Here is a 19,529-nt window from a genome sequence, read left to right on the forward strand (position 1 = left end):
CGCGTGATAAACGCGCGAAAAATGCGCGATAAACGCGTGCGGAATTCCGCATGCGTTTTTCCGGGAGAGGACTTGCATTTATGCAGCAGAAATTTTCTGCTTCATAAATGCAACGTGGGCACATAGCCTTAAAAACACTTTAAAAAGCATGCATTTTTTAAAAAAAAAAAATTTATACAGAGATTTCATTCCAACACACTGGTGCTGAAAAATCTGCCTCAAATAATCAAAGTGTGCACATATCCCAACAGTATGATGCTGATGAAGTCTTCACCTTCTGACAAATAATGAGGATATGATTAATCATTGATAATGCTACGCAATTCAGCCGTTAAAACAGATTAGCATTTTGCTAAGAAAATATTGGCAATATTATCTATAATGTATGTGCTTTTATTTTTATTTTTTTTTTTCAGAAATTGAAGACTTGATGACTCCTGAGGAAAAGAAGAAACTCTTTACTGCAATAGGTTACAGTGAAAGCTCTCACAACCTCTGTTTGCCCAAGGCGGTAAGTCAATTTTTACTGGTGCTAACAGCTTGGAAAGAAAAAAAAATCTTAGCTTTCAATAAATGGGATCTCACACAACAACTCAGAAGTTGAGATCTGCTTGTTGTCAGTTGCCCACAGAATACCAGCTGACAGCTAGTTCCAAGGAGGCATCATTTTCAGCTTTGATTTGGGTCATTGTAGGATAGCGTGAATCAAACGCTATCTAAAATGAATACAGAAAGGGGAGGTATGGGGATGAAGCTTTCCTTAGTTCATATTCCTTTTTTCCTGGTGCAAATTGTCCACTTCATCAATACTGAAGTACCAAACGACCATCACTTTTTCTCTACCATACACGATAGATGGTTTGCAGCAGTCCTCCTACTCCATTATCTCTTCATTTTGCTTTTTACCTTAAAAATCTTAAAATGGGTTGTACACAATTGGGGATATTTTTTTAAAAGCATATAATTGGGGCTGAGAATCATTTTGCAAATTGGGTTTGCCTTCTGGTTGCACTGTCTATGAGAACATAGAATTTTTGGCAGAAGAAGCCAACACTTAAAGAAATGACATTAAACATCATGTTACATTAACATCCTATGTAATCAATTAAGTGGAAATAAACTTGTCCCCCCAAATTTGGGGAGGGATCCGTAATATGATAAGTGAGTTTCTGCAAAAGATTAATTAGTCTCACAAATTTTCACTTTATAAGAGAGAGAAAGACTAAAGAAAAGGGTGGGAAGGCGTGGGGAGAGGGTTTGGTAAGGGGATCGTACTAGGAAACCACCCATCCACAATCTAGAAATGCAGTCAAGGAGAGGAGTCTGGGAGAACTAAGTTTGCACATTTAACTTGTAGATCGTCTGTGGTCATAAATCAGCTGAAAGAACATTAGAAAAAGACAAATAAGCATTACAAACTATTCAACAGATTGTCATAGAGGGCTGAATAATGGATTCTTAATTAACCCATTCTGCAGCCATGAATAGACAGTGCAACCAGAGGCTATAGAGAGCAAATGGTGTAAAATGTTTAATGAAACCAATTAAAAAATCTGATTGTCCTACATGTTGAAAGCCGATCATTCTGTTAGAATAACTTTTGTGTATTTTTTCTTGCAGTACGTTGCACACATTCTAAGTTTCCAGTTAGTTAGCACATCTATAGTTATCAGAGAAGATGCCCATGCACCAGAGACATTGAAGGTGCAGATCGTTGATCTCAGCACTAAAGTCTACCAGAGACCAGGAGCGCAGGCTATAAAGTGAGTCAGTTACTTGTTATTCTGTGCAAATAAATGTGGTTACTATATTTATAATCACTGGTTTGTTACTTGTATTAAAATCCAATCATACAACAAGACTACTTTTGTTAAGTCATGGGATGTCGTACCACTTTCTTGAATAAAGCATAGCTGCATTACAAGTTTTTGTGTATATGTGATATATATGTGATGTATATGTGACATATATCCTCCGAAAAGATTGCCAAAATGCTCCTTAAAAACATGGATTAAAGCCTTGTCGTTTGCTGTTGCACCAATCACAACTTATTTTTGGGCATTACAGTAAACGTGTTTGATATATATTTCTTGTGTCAAAAGTTTTATCTTAAGCAATGAGATCTACAACAAATAGCAGTGTTCACTTTGCACTTCTCTTATTTATTATTTGACCAAATGTTCAGTCATTGACGGTAAAAGTGGAAGAGGTTTTCAAAATTGCATTGATCATGTACTGTATTTTTCAGACCATAAGACGCACTCCCCCCCCCCCCCCCCCACCAATTTTTTTCCCCCCAAACTTGCGGTGGTTGTGAAGCTGGATCTCCCTCCTTCAAGGTGGCGGTGGCGGCAGCAAAGGAGGAGGAGGCGAGATACTGCGGGTGTCTGGCTGGGGGCCAGCGCGGGTTGGACTGGATGCGGGCAGTGTCTGGCTGCGAGCCGGGGCGGTGAGCGGCGCAGGTTTCCAGTGTGCGCGGCCACTTCCTGAAGCTGTGATCCACAGTAAAATGGCCGCCGAGCTGGCGTATGCGTTGACTTGTAGCTCAGGCGGCCATTTTCCTGTAGACCACAGCTTCAGGAAGATGGCCGTGCACACTGGAAGCCTGCGTCGCTCATCACCCCGGCCCGCAGCCAGACACTGCCCGCATCCAAACCAACCCCAGCCAGACACCCGCAGCATCTCACTTCCTCCATCACCACCACTGGTCCCCAGACAGGCCTCGGCGGGACGCAGCTAGATCCCGGTCCCGACCCTCAGGCAGGCAGGCTCCTATCACAAAACACTGGCCCTGGCCCTCAGCCAGGGCCAGCCCCCCAGCCATGCACTGGGCCTCAGCCAGGCACCGGCCCTCAGCCAGGCATCGACCTCCAGCCATCTCTTCTGCTGCAGCCGCCAGGTTCCTGAGGGAAGGAACGGAGGGCCCTGCAATCCTGCTCTACCGCTGCTGGAGCACCGGATTCCTGAAGGACCCTGCCTCCTGTGACCCTCGCTCCACTGCCCCCCAGGTAAGATACTATACCTATTAAGACTATAAGACGTATCCCCATCTTATAAAAAATTGTTTTCTATATTCCACCCCAAAATTTGGGGTGCGTCTTATGGTCCGGTGCGTCTTTTATAGTCCGAAAAATACGGTAGTTGAAACAAATCAACAAGAATTAATATGTTGAGAATTTTTAAATCTGCAGTATTCTGATTTGGCAATGAAAAGACACAGATTTTACTCTGTGATGCATAAATTGAAATGTGGGGCAAATCCCCCCCCCCCCCAAAAAAAAAAAAAAAAAACAATCAGTGTCATTCCTTGACTTGATCAACAAAGAAAAAATTATAGAGGTTGTGCATTTTAAACTGTTATTGTACTGTAGGGTTATGGTAGAATTTTATTGTACCCATGCCTAGTCCAGTGATTGGATGCAGTGGTTATGGATGTGATGGCACCACTGAAGCCCATTAACAGAGGCCGAAGAAGCTTTTGAGATGCAATGCTGGACTTGGGGAGGATGGGCAGCACTTTGTTTGTTATTTCAGATCTCTGCAACCCTAAGGTACTATGACAATTTGCAAGGGACAGCCCCTTTAAAGTCTATGTAGGAACATTATTATAATGGTACAAAACAAGTTGCATCAAGTGTGAATGCAGTAAGAAATACTTAGAATGTGGATCACTTGGAAATCTAAAAGTTGAATGACTAAAATTAGTTGTCCAAGCTAGGTACATTGGAGCTCTGTTACTGCCCCTATGAAACAGATGTACTATAGTTTATAGAGTATATTAAGCTTGTGTATTCTGTTTTTGACATTACAGAGTAGAAGCAAAACTTGACCATTGGTATGTGACAGGTCTGAGCCAGCAAAATATTGTTCCGTCTCTAGTAAGTACAATTGGCTCCAGCGAATCATCCCTCCTTAAGATCAAGTTTGAAACTAACCCTGAAGACCACACTGCAGATCAAGTCCTAACATTGCAATCGCAGCCTGTGGAGATCATTTACGATGCTGTAAGTTTATTTGCCTTTGTGTTCAGAAGCACTGCACGTCATTGTCTTGGTTGTAGCATTTTAGACGGTCTTTGTTTGTGTTTTGTAATTTTATTTTGACATGCTCCGTGACTCCCAATATGTTTTAAGATTGAACTCTAAGTGATTTATATTTCTTTTGCCTATATGATTGGAGTGAAAATTCTGAAAACTCTGGTATGATAGTTAGTACACGTATGAGTAATTGTCATGTTTTTGTTTTTTTTTAGTTATTAGACTAGAAATGTTGAATATTAGTCTGAAAAACAAGCACTTTATACTGTGTTTGTAATGGAGATTGGGGATTATTTCTCTCGATCACTGTTCACTGCTATTGTACTTTCTCTACTCACCCTCCAAGACAGCACCATAGGAGGATACTCCCCATACCCTAATAGGGACAGGAAACACACAAAGAGGTCAAATTCCCCCCCCCCCTTCCTGTCTCAAGTGTTTTTTCTTCCTGTCCCTATGGAACATGAGGAGGTCCTCCTGCAGTGCTCTGTGGCCGGTGACAGATGCCGCATTCCTCTTACCTTATTACCGGGCAGCTGAGAACGATCGCTTCGGCCTTCCCTCTGAGATTCTGCTCCTGTCTCCCCGGGATTCAGGACTTCTCCACCCTTCCTGCTCCTCCGGGAAAAGCAGGGCGGCAAGAACCAGGGGCCTCCCTGAGCTCCCCGTCTCTCCTCCTTCCCTCTCCTCCGCATGCTGGGCCGTGGGCGGTAACCAGAAGTGACATCAGACACGGGCTCAAACTTATTACATCACTTCCGGTTGCGTTCCACAGTGGAACGCACCGCCGGAGCACCCGATGGGAGCACGCTAATGGCGCTGGCGAGCTTTACACGCGCATTGCCGAGGCCCAGTTTTTACGGTGGGGTCTCTGGAGAGCAGGGCACTGATAATATGGAACACCTGGGAACGTCTGTGAGGCGGCATTCCTGAGACCTGAGAGGAGGAGGTGCATCCTATCAGGATGCTGCGCTGGGATCTCGCTTCCTATAAAGGAGCCATATGGAAGACACCACAAGGTAGGACCTTGCTATAATGGAGGGTGATCGTACTTCGTGCTCTGCTTCTGCCGAATCCAGCGCTATCCCAAACCCAGTAAGTACCTGGCTTTGGGGGTCTCTTTATGTTTTGGAGAAGGATGTTCTTATTGGGATTATTAGCCTTCTCTCCATTTATTTTCGGGAGACAAGCATCCTGCTCCAAAAAGCAAAGACAAAGTGTCCCATAAATGTGCCATTTGTCTTCAGAAATTGTCTTCTTTCTACAAAAAATGCCTGTGCCAAAAATTCACAGATACAATTGTCAAAGAAGAACAACCCTCTTTCATAGAGGAATTAAAGGGATTGGTTCGCCAGTAGGTCCAATCATCAATGGCCTCTTTCTCCCAATCTTTCTCTGTAACCCCTTCAAAAGCTAAGAAGAGGAAGTTATATGTAGAGGAACAATCTGACTCGGACTCCCAGGAAGATCGGGAATCCTTATCTAATGAATGGTGGGAAGAAATCGAATCTGTCTTAGGGGCTGACCAGTCCTTAAGCAGCAAAAAATACTTATTTTCGTCAGAAAACATGGAGGAGCGTCTTGCAGCAGTAAGAACCACCATAAATGTAGAGGAAGAAGAAACTGCTCAAAACATAATTCAAGATGAAATGTGTGTCGGTTTTGGAATGCAAAAGAAGTTGGTATTCCCAGTCCATGAGAACATACATAAATTAATACTTGACAAGTGGTAACTTCAAGTGGTAACTTCAGGAAAAACGCCTGACAACTCCTACACTCCTACAGAGCTAAAAGAAAGAATCCCTCTAGTGGAAAAAATATCCAAATGTTGGACAGAAGTACCAAAGGTGGCAAAAAAGACTACCCTACCATTTGAGGATTCTTCCCAGTTGCGAGATCCCATGTATCGCAAAACAGATAGTCTGTTGAAAAAAATCTTGGGAGACCTAAGCGGCGTTATTAAATGCAAATGTTGTGTCTACCTGCATAGCAAGGTCAATGTTCAAATGGCTACAACAACTGGATGAATACCTTAGTGCAGGTACCTCAAGAGAGCAGATATCGGAATCCGTACCTCTTTTACAGAATGCTGCGGGATTCCTAGCCTATGCTTCCGCTGAATCAGTGAGAATGGCTGCCAGATCTTCAGTACTATTGAACTCGGTGAGACGCTGTGGCTGAAGTTATGGAGTGGAGATATTGCATCAAATATCAAGCTCTGCTCCATCCCCTTCAAAGGGGAATATACAGGTGCATCTCACAAAATTAGAATATCATCAATAACTTAATTTATTTCAGTTCTTCAATACAAAAAGTGAAACTCATATGTTATATAGAGTCATTACAAACAGAGTGATCTATTTCAAGTGTTTATTTATGTTAATGTTGAACATTATGGCTTACAGCCAATGAAAACACAAGTCATTATCTCAGTAAATTAGAATACTTTATAACAACAGCTTGAAAAATTATTTTAAAATCCGAAATGTTGGCCTACTGAAATGTATGTTCAGTAACTGCACTCAATACTTGGTCGGGGCTCATTTTGCATCAGTTACTACATCAATACAGTGTAGCATGGAGGCGATCAGCCTGTGGCACTGCTGAGGTGTTATGGAAGCCCAGGGTGCTTTGATAGCAGCCTTCAGCTCCTCTGCATTGTTGGGTGTGGTGTCTCTCATCTTCCTCTTTACAATACCCCATAGATTCTCTATGGGGTTAAGGTCAGGCGAGTTTGTTGGCCAATCAAGCACAGTGATGATACTGTTTGTTTTTAAACCAGGTACTGGTACTGTTGGCAGTGTGGACAGGTGCCAAGTCCTGCTGGAGAATGAAATTTCCATCTCCAAAAAGCTTGTCGGCAGGGGGAAGCATGAAGTGCTCTAAAATTTCCTGGTAGATGGCTGCACTGACTTTGGTCTTGATAAAACAAGGTGGACCTACACCAGCAGATGACATGGCTCCCCAAACCATCACTGATTGTGGAAACGTCACACTAGACCTCAAGTATCTTGGATTGTGTGCCTCTCTACTCTTCCTCCAGACTCTGGGACCCTGATTTCAAAATGAAACTTGGAACTCTGGGACCTTGTGGAGTGTGTCAATGACTGCCTTCTGGACATCTGTTAAGTCAGCAGTCTTCCCCATGATTGTGGAGCCTACTGAAACAGACTAAGGGACATTTTTAAATGCTTAGAAAGCCTTTGCAGGTGTTTTTTTGTTAATTATTTTAATTTACTGAGATAATGACTTTTGTATTTTCATTGGCTGTAAGCCATAATCATCAACATTAACAGAAATAAACAGTTTGTAATGACTCTATATAACATATAAGTTTCACTTTTTGTATTGAACAACTGAAATAAATTAACTTTTTGATGATATTCTAATTTTGTGAGATGCAACTGTATGTTCAGGTCAGCTCTGGACGAGTTATTAGAAAAAGCAACAGACAAGGAGAAATCACTGCCAGAACCAAAAATAACCAAGAAACGATCCTCTCCTCCCCACAAGATCAGACCTCTTCATATAGGGGGAAAGGGAAGACTGGATACTGGAGCTACCCTAAGGGAGGTAGAGGCAGGAACATCTTTCTCTCCCAGGGACAATGTCAAGGAAAACAATGAGGTCATGTCAGTGGGGGAGTGGCGAATTTCCAAATTCTTCTCCCAGTGGCAAAATATTACAAAAAATCAGTGGGTGCTACAATCTGTCCAGAATGGGGTAAAAATAGAATTCTCCAAACCTCCACAAATCCTGAGGGTAACTACCCTCTCATCTCAGGAATTATGAAGCGCCTGGTCATCAGATCTCCAGAAACTTTTCTCTGCAGTGGTGGTGTCCCCAGTACCAAGAACAGATTGGGAAACAGGACACTATTCCTGGGTATTCCTTAGAAAAAAAGCGAACGGAACACACAGAATGATAATAAATCTAAAGCCCCTGAATATGCAGATAACAGACAAGAGGTTCAAGATGGAATCATTAAAGACAACCATTCCATTGATAGGAGAAAACTTTGTGATGGCAACCATAGACCTTCAGGATGCCTACTATCCTATTCCTATTCTTTCAACACATCGAAGGTATCTAAGGTTTATTTTAAGGTTAATTTATTTCAGTTGTTCAATACAAAAAGTGAAACTCATATGTTATATAGAGTCATTACAAACAGTGTTTATTTCTGTTAATGTTGATGATTATGGCTTACAGCCAATGAAAATACAAAAGTCATTATCTCAGTAAATTAAAATAATTAACAAAAAAACACCTGCAAAGGCTTTCTAAGCATTTAAAAAGGTCCCTTAGTCTGTTTCAGTAGGCTCCAGAATGGGGTAAAAATAGAATTCTCCAAACCTCCACAAATCCTGAGGGTAACTACCCTCTCATCTCAGGAATTACGAAGCGCCTTGTCATAAACACTGTTTGTAATGACTCTATATAACATATGAGTTTCACTTTTTGTATTGAACAACTGAAATAAATTAACTTTTTGATGATATTCTAATTTTGTGAGATGCAACTGTATGTTCAGGTCAGCTCTGGACAAGTTATTAGAAAAAGCAACAGACAAGGAGAAATCACTGCCAGAACCAAAAATAACCAAGAAACGATCCTCTCCTCCCCACAAGATCAGACCTCTTCATATAGGGGGAAAGGGAAGACTGGATACTGGAGCTACCCTAAGGGAGGTAGAGGCAGGAACATCTTTCTCTCCCAGGGACAATGTCAAGGAAAACAATGAGGTCATGTCAGTGGGGGAGTGGCGAATTTCCAAATTCTTCTCCCAGTCGCAAAATATTACAAAAAATCAGTGGGTGCTACAAGTATACGACCCAGGGACGTCGAATACTTAATTATCAATTCAACGTCCTCCCTTTCGGCATCTCTTCTGCTCCCAGAATTTTCACCAAAATAATGGTGGAGCTAATAGCATCCGACAGAAACAAAAACATTTGAACCTTACCTCGACGACCTTTTACTGATAGGTCAATCATAAGTAATCCTTGGAAGACAAATACAAGAAGTCCTAGTTCTTCTTATCTTGGGATGGCTGATAAATTACAAGAAATCCATTCTGATTCCTTCCCCAAAAAGAGTCTTCCTAGGAATATTTATGGATTCACAAGAACAGATATGTTACCAAAGGAGAAACAAGAGCTCATAAGATCCAAAATAACAACCCTGCTGGATCAGAGGAAAATATCCTTAAGATTGGCCATGTCGGTGTTGGGTTCAATGACTTCCTGCACCATGGTGGTAGCCTGGGCTCAGACCCACACAAGAAGTCTGCAATCCCACATTCTAAAGTGCTGTGACGGTATGCCGGGATCCCTAGGCAAAACTATCCGCTTATCGGGACAAGTAAAAGCCTCTCTCTCCTGGTGGCTCAACCCAAAAAATCTACGCAGAGGGGTAGCCTGCAATCAGACTCCCTCTATCATCGGTCACAACAGACGCCAGCAAAATAGGATGGGGAGCTTTAATCTCCCATACCACGTTCCAGGATACATGGCACCAAAACATCAGCAGTCGCTTTTCCAACTTCAGAGAGTTAAAAGCGGTAGAAGAAGCTCTGAAAGTGCCAATGGACCTAATAAAGAGTACCCATATAAAAGTATACTCGGACAATATGACCACAGTGGCTCATCTACGACACCAGGGGAGCACGAGGTACGGAAGTCTGAAAACAATCTCGAGCAGAATCTTTGCTTGGGCGGAACGACATGTGCTTTCCCTATCTGCAGGAAGGAATGGAGCTTACTCAATGATACATTCCTCCTTCTAACAAAAAGATAGGGTCTACCAGAAGTAGACCTATTTGCCACTCGTCAAAGCACAAAAGTGGAAAAAAAAAATTTCTCTGAGCCCAGACGACACTGGCCTAGCGGTGGATGCGTTTTCTTACCAAAGGGACTTCAAATTGGCGTACGCCTTCTCTCCGATCCCTCTCTTGACAAAAACACTGCAGAAAATCAAGAGGGACAAAACGAAAACCATACTAATAGCACCACACTGGCCCAAAAGAAGCTGGTTTGGCGCCCTGCACCATCTATAAAATTAGATGGTCCTCTAATTCTTCCACCGACCAACAACCTTCCTACATCAGTGACTAATATTTCACCGAGATCCTCAAGCTTTGCAAATGGCGACCTGGCTTCTGAATCCAAGATCTTCAAAATCAAAAGGTCTTTCGGATAAAGTGATAAAAGCCCTTCAACGAAGCAGAAAGCCAGTGATCAACTCCATCTATAACAAGATTTGGAAGGTCTTTATATCCTGGTGTAGCTCTAACCCACCAAATCCTTTGCATCCAAATATAGCACAGATCCTCCATTTCTTGCAGAGCGGACTGGAAAAAGGCCTGAAACCCAGTACTTTAAAAGTCCAGGTAGCGACTCTCAGTTCATACTTCGATGAAAGTCTGGCAGACCATCGCTGGGTGAAAAGGTTTGATTGCAGCCTCTCGCCTTCAACCCCGAATTCTTAACTTGGTCCCAGCCTGGGATATGAATGTAGTTCTCAAGGGTCTCACATTGCCTCCCTTTGAGCCTATAGAAAATATAGACATTGACAAGTTATCTTGGAAGACGGCCTTCCTGGTGGCCATTACAATGGCTAGGAGAGTAAGTGAGCTACAAGCCCTTTCAATTAGAGAACCCTATCTTAGAACTTTAGACGAAAGAATTATATTTCACCTTGATCCAGCTTTTTTACCGAAAGAAACCTCAGAATTTCACATCTTAGGATATAGTATTGCCTTCTTTCTGACAGAATCCATCCAACAATAATGAAAGAGTTCCATACACTCGCGTACGCAGGTTGGTATTTCATTATCTCCGAAGATCAGGTCCTTGGAGGAAGGACCAGAATATGTTTATACAATATTATGGTCAAAACAAGCGGAAAAAAGCTGCAAAAAACACAATAGCGAACTGGATCAAAAAGGCGATTGTCGCAACCTATGAAAACCAAAAAAATGGTTCCTCCAGAAAAATTTAAGGCACATTCCACCAGAGCAGTATCTGTCTAATGGGCGGAGAGGGCAAACGCGTCAATAGAGCAGATCTGCAGAGCTGCCACATGGTCCTCTGTTCATACTTTTCTGAAACATTATACTACCCCTGGCAAAAATTATGGAATCACCGGGCTCGGAGGATGTTCATTCAGTTGTTTAATGTTGTCGAAAAAAAATCAGATCACAGACATGGTACAAAACTAAAGTCATTTCAAATGGCAACTTTAGGGCTTTAAGAAACACTAAAAGAAATCAAGATAAAAAATGTGGTACTCAGTAAGGGTAATTTTTTTCAGACCAAGCAGAGGGAAAAAATTATGGAATCACTCAATTCTGAGGAAAAAATTATTATGGAATCATGAAAAACAAACACACAAAAAGAACACTCCAATACATCACTAGTATTTTGTTGCACCACCTCTGGCTTTAATAACAGCTTGCAGTCTCTGAGACATAGACTTAATGAACGACAAACAGTACTCTTCATCAATCTGTCTCTAACTTTCTCTGATTGCTGTTGCCAGATCAGCTTTGCTGGTTGGAGCCTTGTCATGGACCATTTTCTTCAACTTCCAAAGATTTTCAATTGGATTGAGATCCGGACTATTTGCAGGCCATGACATTGACCTTATGTGTCTTCTTTCAAGGAATGTTTTCACAGTTTTTGCTCTATGGCAGGATGCATTATCATCTTGAAAAATGATGTCATCATCCCCAAACATCCTTTCAATTGATGGGATAAGAAAACGGTCCAAAATATCAATGTAAACTTGGGCATTTATTGAAGATGTAATGACAGCCATCTCCCCAGTGCCTTTACCTGACATGCAGCCCCATATCATCAATGACTGTGGAAATTTGCATGTTCTCTTCATGCAGTCATCTTTATAAATCTCATTGGAACAGCACCAAATAAAAGTTCCAGCATCATCACCTTGCCCAATGCAGATTCGCGATTCATCACTGAATATGACTTTCATTCAGTCATCCACAGTCCACGATTGCTTTTCCTTAGCCCATTGTAACCTTGTTTTTTTCTGTTTAGGTGTTAATGATGGCTTATGCTTAGCTTTTTTGTATGTAAATCCCATTTCCTTTAGGCGGTTTCTTACAGTTCGGTCACAGACATGGACTCCAGTTTCCTCCCATTTGTTCCTCATTTGTTTTGTTGTGCATTTCCTGTTTTGGAGACATATTGCTTTAAGTTTCCGGTCTTGACGCTTTGATGTCTTCTTTGGTCTACCAGTATGTTTGCCTTTAGCAACCTTCCCATGTTGTTTGTATTTGGTCCAGATTTTAGACTCAGCTGACTGTGAACAACCAATATCTTTTGCAACATTACGTGATGATTTACCTTCTTTTAAGAGTTTGATAATCCTCTCCTTTGTTTCAATTGACATCTCTCGTGTTGGAGCCATGATTCATGTCAGTCCACTTGGTGCAACAGCTCTCCAAGGTGTGATCACTCCTTTTTAGATGCCGACTAAGGAGCAGATCTAATTTGATGCAGGTATTAGTTTTGGAAATGAAAATTTACAGGGTGATTCCATATTTTTTTCCTCAGAATTGAGTGATTCCCTAATTTTTTCCCTCTGCTTGTTCTGAAAAAGATTACCCTTACTGAGTACCACATTTTTTATCTTGATTTCTTTTAGTGTTTCTTAAAGCCCTAAAGTTGCCATTTGAAATGACTTTAGTTTTGTGCCATGTCTGTGATCTGCTTTATTTCAACAAAATTAAACAACTGAATGAACATCCTCCGAGCCTGGTGATTCCATAATTTTTGCCTGGGGTTGTAGACTTGATTTAATGTCTTACCGGAATTAGACTTTCCAGTAATTCGGTTTCTAGGAACCCTCCACAACAGCACTGGTAATTTCACCCTATTATTTGTTGTATTATTCTTTGTTGTGAATAAAATTTGAAGTAGTCCTACAGGAAGTAGGGGTAGGGGGCTATTTGACCTCTTTGTGTTTCCTGTCCCTATTAGGGTATGGGGAGTATCCTCCTATAATGCTGTTGTGGAGGGTTCCTAGAAGCCGAATTACCGGTAAGTCTAATTGTATTTTTACCTTACCACTTATTTTACTAGATTTTTTTTCCATATGCTTTTTATGTCTCAATATAAATATTGTAGGTTTACATGTTTTCATACAGCAGTTTATTCATAGTGTGTCTGTGGTAATAAATGATCATATGGCATTTATCTGACAATATAATGTTATTAAACAATTTGAAAATTTGTGCATTTAATTTAGTAAGGAATGAGTAAGAAAATGTTACGTGTGTGTGTATAAGAGAAGAGGAATAAAACTTCTCCTCTGTTAATTGAACTGCACGTCAGTACTGCCTGGGAACCTTTAAGAAATCACATATATAAGTGTATATCTAGTTTAACATCACAAGTGTTACTGTTCATATTTTATTTCCCATATTAGGCAACAATTAATGCTCTAGCAGACTTTTTCCGGACTCAAAAAGGAATGGACTTGGAAGAGCTAACTTCTGCTACATTGATGAAACTAGAAGAGATCAAGGAGAAAACGGCTGCAGGTAATTTATTAATTCTTACCAATCTGTCCATTTGCACGTCGTATATTCTTCGTGCATACTTGAAGTAAAACTAAATTATATACTTCCAATCCGAAATAATTTATGACATTGGTACTTTATCTTTATTGTGACTCAATAAAAATCTAATTTATTGATCTTTTTTTTTTTAAGCAATATAGGTTTAATTATATTCTCCATTTTCCCTTACTCCTTTACATCTAGACAGGTTTGCCGTTAAGGTACTTGGAGAAGCATAGATAGAATATGAAGCTGCAGTGACCTTATGTAAAGCACAATATATGGGATACACCGAAATGTAGCTCCAGCTTAATGATATTTTGCCAAGCTGATTTAGGTTCCATACTGACAAGTTTATCAATACATGACAGTCACAAACACCTAGGCTTCTGTGTACAGTACGGTGGTCTACTGCAGAGTTCCTGTTAAAGTTAGTTGGAGCCAAGGAATAAGAATATATGACCCTCAGAGATATTTTTGCACGGTTTTCTACTCTTCATAGTAGTGTTTTGTCAATGTTCTTTTCAAGCTACATAAGTATGCCAAAGTTTTAGGCACATGTGGAAAAAATGCTGCACTGTAAGAATGCTTCAAAATTAGAAGTGTTAATGGTTTAATTTTATCAATTAGTAAGATGCAAAGTGAATGAACAAAATAGAAATCTAAATCAAATCAATACTTGGTGTAATCACCCTTTACTTACAAAACAGCATCAATTCTTCTAGGTAAACTGGAACACAGCTTTTGAAGGAACTCACCAGGGAGCTTGTTCCAAACACCTTCGAGAACTGACCACAGATCTTTTGTGGATGTAGGTTTCCACAAATCCTTCTCTTTATGTAATCCTAAATAGACTTGATTATGTAGAGATTTGGGTGCTATGGGAGCCATGTCATCACTTCATGTACTTCAGCATATTGAAGATCAAGAAAATAATTCTTAATGACATTAGCTATATACTCGTGGTTGTTATTCTTCTGCAGAGCAAATGTGGAGCCAATTAGATGCTTCCTTGATGGTATTTCTTTATGGATAAATATCATCTGCCTGTATGTCTTAGCTTGACCAAATCTCCAATTCCATTTGCTGAATGAAGTACAGCCCCAAACGAGCAAGGAACTTCCACCATGCCTCCCCATTGCCTGTAGACCCTTATTATTGTACCGCTCTCAAGCTTTTCGACGGACAAATGCTCTGCCATCTGTATATTTGAAATTTTAACTAATCAGGCCAGAGCACCTGCTACCATTTTTCGGCAGCCCAGTTACTGGAAATCTCCGCAGCATGTGCGCAGCACATGCAGTTTATCATTGGGAAACATGACCTCTTAACAAGCGATTTTAATGCTTTTCCGCGGTGGAAATACCGCATCGTGGGCACACAGCCTTAGATTCTTATCCATCGTGCATTACCATTAGGGAGGCATCTTATTGGCTCCGAATTTATTCTGCAGCTGGACAACTGACCAAAGCACATGTCCGATGTCATTAAGAACTATTTTCAATGTAAAAATGACCAATGAGTCTTGGAAGTGATTATATGGTTCTCAAGGAGCCCTGATCTCAACATCATTGAGTCTGTCTGGGGTTACATGAACAGACACAAGGATTTGTGCAAGCCAACATCCCCTGAAGATCTGTGGTTAGTTCTCCAAGATGTTTGGAGCAACCTCCCTGCTGAGTTCCTTCAAAAACCGTGTGCAAGTGTAACTAGAATAATTTATGCAGTTTTGAAGGCAACGAGTGGTCACACCAACTATTCATAGGATTTAGATTTCTCTTTTTTTTTCATTCACTTAGTTTATTTTTATGAATTAACAAAATACAATTAACATTTCTATCTTTGAAAGCATTCTTACTTTGAAGACTTTTTCCACATCTGTCAAAAACTTTTGCACAGTTCCGTATATATTTTGACTCTGTAAATTCTAAAAATAAAAAATATGCATATTGCGAAGTAATAATATATAGGGTAGTCAACAATGCAGACAGTAATCACAAAAAGTCCTTAGGGAATGGAATGGGTGAAAGTTACATCCACTAGTAGCAACATTACCAAGTTTGCAGGTATCTATATCAGCTCAGACCATAACACCTATGCGGTCTTTAAAAAGAGACTAGTCAAATTTAAAGGGAATCTGTCACTACGTTTTTGCCACCTAATCTGAGAGCAGCATGATGTAGAAGCAGATACCCTGAATCCAGTAATGTCTCACTTACTGGGTTGCTTGCTGTAGTTTTGAAAAAATCACTGTGTAATTAACAAGAGATTTTTCTCTAATGGACTAGTAAACCTGCTGCCATGTAGTCCTCCATATTCATGAGCTCTGTATAACCACGCCTCTACCATTGGTTGGCCGCTTTCTGCCTGCGTACAGTATTCACAGCTGCCAATCAGTGGTGTGGGTGGAGTTACACAGGGCTCAGCATTCAGAGAACTGATAAAATCTTTTACATCTGCTGCAGATCTAACAAAATTGCAGCAAGTAGCCCAGTAAGTGATACATTGCTTGAATCAGATTCATAAATACTTTATAGTTGCCAAACACAACTCTGCCCTTTACAGCAAAAGGACTGACTGTCTCATAAGATGTACATGGTTTTTAATTTTTTTTTCTATGCATTGCAAATGGTTAGCCACTTTTATCTAAGTAACCATTTTTACTTTTTTTTTTTTCATTCTAGGGCTTTCTCACATAATTGAAACTAGAAAAGTTCTTGACTTACAAATAAATCTGCAACCATCTTACCTGTTGATCCCAAACTCTGGCTTCTATCATGAAAAGACTGACCTTCTCATTGTGGATTTTGGTAGTTTACAGGTATATACAGTAACATGTCGACTAAGCAGCAGGTTTTCTTTTGAATTATATTTTCTCCATTAAAGGGAAGGTGCCTTAATTTTAAATTTTGTATTAAAAATAATTGATTACATAATCAATAATTATTAATGCAAAATTAAATGTACAACTTTATTAGTTTATTTATTAATTTTTACATTGGCCACTGGGGGTTGCCATTTTTATTTGGGGTGTGTGTAAGAAGCTAAGCAGCACTCTTACACACTTCACTTTCGGCAGTCCTGGCCATAAGAGACTAGGGTCAGTGTCCGACCACAATCTCTTACATTAGAGGCCGCTCCTCCTGCCTCTAGCTGCGTCCTGGGCACTCCCTCTGGGCTGTTGCAGCCGTGGGAGGAGATTGCGGCCATCTTTGTGGAGCCTGCAGTGTAAGCTGTGAGCTGCACACTGCCCCTATCATCGCACGCACTGCTCAGTCAGAGCATGCCATGACAGGAGCTTCCGAGGAGGAAGTGCCTGGGAGCGGAGGTCCTGGGTGAGTATTTCCGGCGGCGGGGTGCGGTGATCTCAGCCTCTTAGCTGTTATCACCGCTCACTGCCAACGTCTTCAGAGCAGACACACAGCACTGCGTGGGAGTGTGAAAGGGGAGTTTAAGTGTTTATTTTTTTTTTATCTTTGCATTGAATATATGGGAACATATACCTACCCAGGATTGGGGACTGGGCAGACACCTACCCAGGATTGGGGACGGGGCAGACACCTACCCAGGATTGGGGACCATATTCCATATACCCAAGATGTGGGTATATGTACCAGGATGGGTCGGGGGAGGCATATTCTGTGGAGCATATATGGGCCATTATACAGAGGGCTTAGCGACTCTGATGAGCGGTATGGTTACTGAGGTCACTGCTCATCACAGCCGCCAAGTCTTGTGGAGCGCGGCGGGATCCGGAGTGGCTGCTGCTACGGCCTATGGAGCGTCATTCTCTGAACAAGGCTCCATAGCCTTTGGACGTCTGATTTGGGGATAGTCGTGGGAGCACCATGGACTACGTCGGAACTGCTTAGGTTTTTCTTTTTAATAAATAAATTGATGAATCAGGAAAAGTATTGGGGAGTCTTTATTCAAATAACATTTATTTTTCTGCTTTTTTTTTTATTTATTTTTTTATTTTTTTATTAGTTGGTTAGTAGTGAGGGTGTCTGATAGACCCCTCTCCATTACTAACCATAGGGCTTGATGCCAGATGTGAATTTTGACAATTCACAGCTGTCATCAACCCCAATTATCATCACCTCGATTGTCACCGCACCAGGGCAATCGGAAAGAGGCAGGCAAAGCGCGATCTAATGTGATGTGCCTATTCTAGGGCCTCTGCGGGCTGGTATTTTTAGGCTGGGAAGGGCCCAATAACCAGGGACCTTTGCAGCCTGATAATATCAGCCCGCATCTGACTGCTTTACCTTGCCTGGTTGCGAAAAATATGGGAGGACCCCACATCTGTTTGTTTTTTTTGTTTTTTTTTTCATTTAAACACCCTTAAATGCCACATAAAAGACACTAAAGGGTGCAAGTTCATTATATGTAGTATGTATTATTGGGAAATTCTATATCTACTGAACGTTTATTCTTTTACACCCCTGCTCCCTTAGAAGTAGACAGAGCAAGGTTACACATTTCTAAGGGAGCAGTGGTATAATGTGTGACCACACTCGGTCAATTTCTATGGGAGTAGTAATATGGTGAATGGAGCTTGGGTCACACTTTACACCACTGCTCCCATAGAAGTGGACTGACTGGTGTCACCAGCAGCGTATCTAGGGTTTTGGTTTGAGATGATGAAACTTCTGAGTGGGCCCTAACCAGGTAACCCTGATTACAACTACGGTGGTGCACCCTAATAGTACATGTAGGAGCACCTCAGCAGATGACCCCGCTGTTAATAAAAATATAAAATACTCCATGTAGTATAATGCCCTCCCCATCGGACTCCATATGGTATAATGCACTCCCCATCGGATTCCATATAGTATAATGCACGCCCCATCGGACTCCATATAGTATAATGCACGCCCCATCGGCCTCCATATAGTATAATGCACTCCCCATCGGCCTCCATATAGTATAATGCACTCCCCATGACACGCCATATAGTATAATGCACACCCCATCGGCCTCCATATGGTATAATGCACACCCCATCGGCCTCCATATGGTATAATGCACACCCCATCGGCCCCAATATAGTATAATGTCCTCCCCATCGGACTCTATACAGTATAATGCACTTTCCATCGGACCCCATACAGTAGAATGCACTACCCCTAGGCCCCCATACAGTAGCATGCATTCCCCATGGGCCCCCATACAGTAGAAGGCACTCTTCCTTGTTCTCCTGCTACTCCGGACTCTGTAGCAAGCGCCCACACATCTCAGCACAGTGGGAGTGGGCTCCATTTAGTGACGTCATCGCGCCCGCTGTCAGCGTCTGCATCAGTGAGGTCAGACGCAGAGGGGGATTGATGGGAGCGTCACGATCCCTCACTCAACATTGCTTTCAACTGCATCGGCAGCCAGTCAATACAGCTGAATTTGCGAGGATGGGCGGGGGGGCCCGGAGCTGGCCCCTCCCCCATCCGGCTCATGGGCCCCACATCGGCCGCATGGCAGTGCAGGGAGATCATGTCCGCCTGCTCTGCCGCAGAGTTCAACTGCATCGGCGCAAGTTGATACAGTTTACAGTAGCATAGCTCCGGGTGGGTCCCTCAGAGCGTGGGCCCGAGGCCACCTCCCACTCTGTCCCCCCCTACTGGTTGTCACACATTACACCACTGATCCCATAGAAGTGGACGGAGTGTATCTAATCCCATCCTGTGTGATACACTGCGCTGAGCTCAATATCTAATCTCATTACGTGATACACTACATTGAGTACTGTATCTAATTCCAGTGTGTTACTCTAGGTGTATCTAATCACACACGTAATACATTCCTCCTATCTAACCCCAGCTTATGATAAAGCTAGCAGCGCTAACAGAATTAGTGCTGCCAGTCGTCCTCAGTGAGGCTAACTGCCCACGATGCAGAAATGCTGCATA

General features: G+C 41.7%; 1 protein-coding gene across 4 annotated transcripts in view; it reads left to right on the plus strand.

The window, feature by feature from the left end:
• Window positions 1–19,529, plus strand: part of VPS13C (vacuolar protein sorting 13 homolog C) — a 328,945-nt gene that overhangs the window by 103,611 nt on the left and 205,805 nt on the right. For all 4 annotated transcript variants that reach the window (XM_073652734.1, XM_073652732.1, XM_073652731.1 and 1 more), the window contains 5 exons: window positions 417–511; window positions 1,621–1,763; window positions 3,812–4,004; window positions 13,494–13,608; window positions 16,311–16,447. In XM_073652734.1, coding sequence (XP_073508835.1) covers window positions 417–511; window positions 1,621–1,763; window positions 3,812–4,004; window positions 13,494–13,608; window positions 16,311–16,447 — 683 coding nt within the window. The remainder of the gene's footprint in view (window positions 1–416; window positions 512–1,620; window positions 1,764–3,811; window positions 4,005–13,493; window positions 13,609–16,310; window positions 16,448–19,529) is intronic.

The sequence above is a fragment of the Phyllobates terribilis genome, unplaced genomic scaffold, assembly GCF_046119375.1.
Source record: "Phyllobates terribilis strain yellow unplaced genomic scaffold, ASM4611937v1 Scaffold_11__3_contigs__length_659146591, whole genome shotgun sequence".
In the NCBI taxonomy this organism is placed as follows: Eukaryota; Metazoa; Chordata; class Amphibia; order Anura; family Dendrobatidae; genus Phyllobates; species Phyllobates terribilis.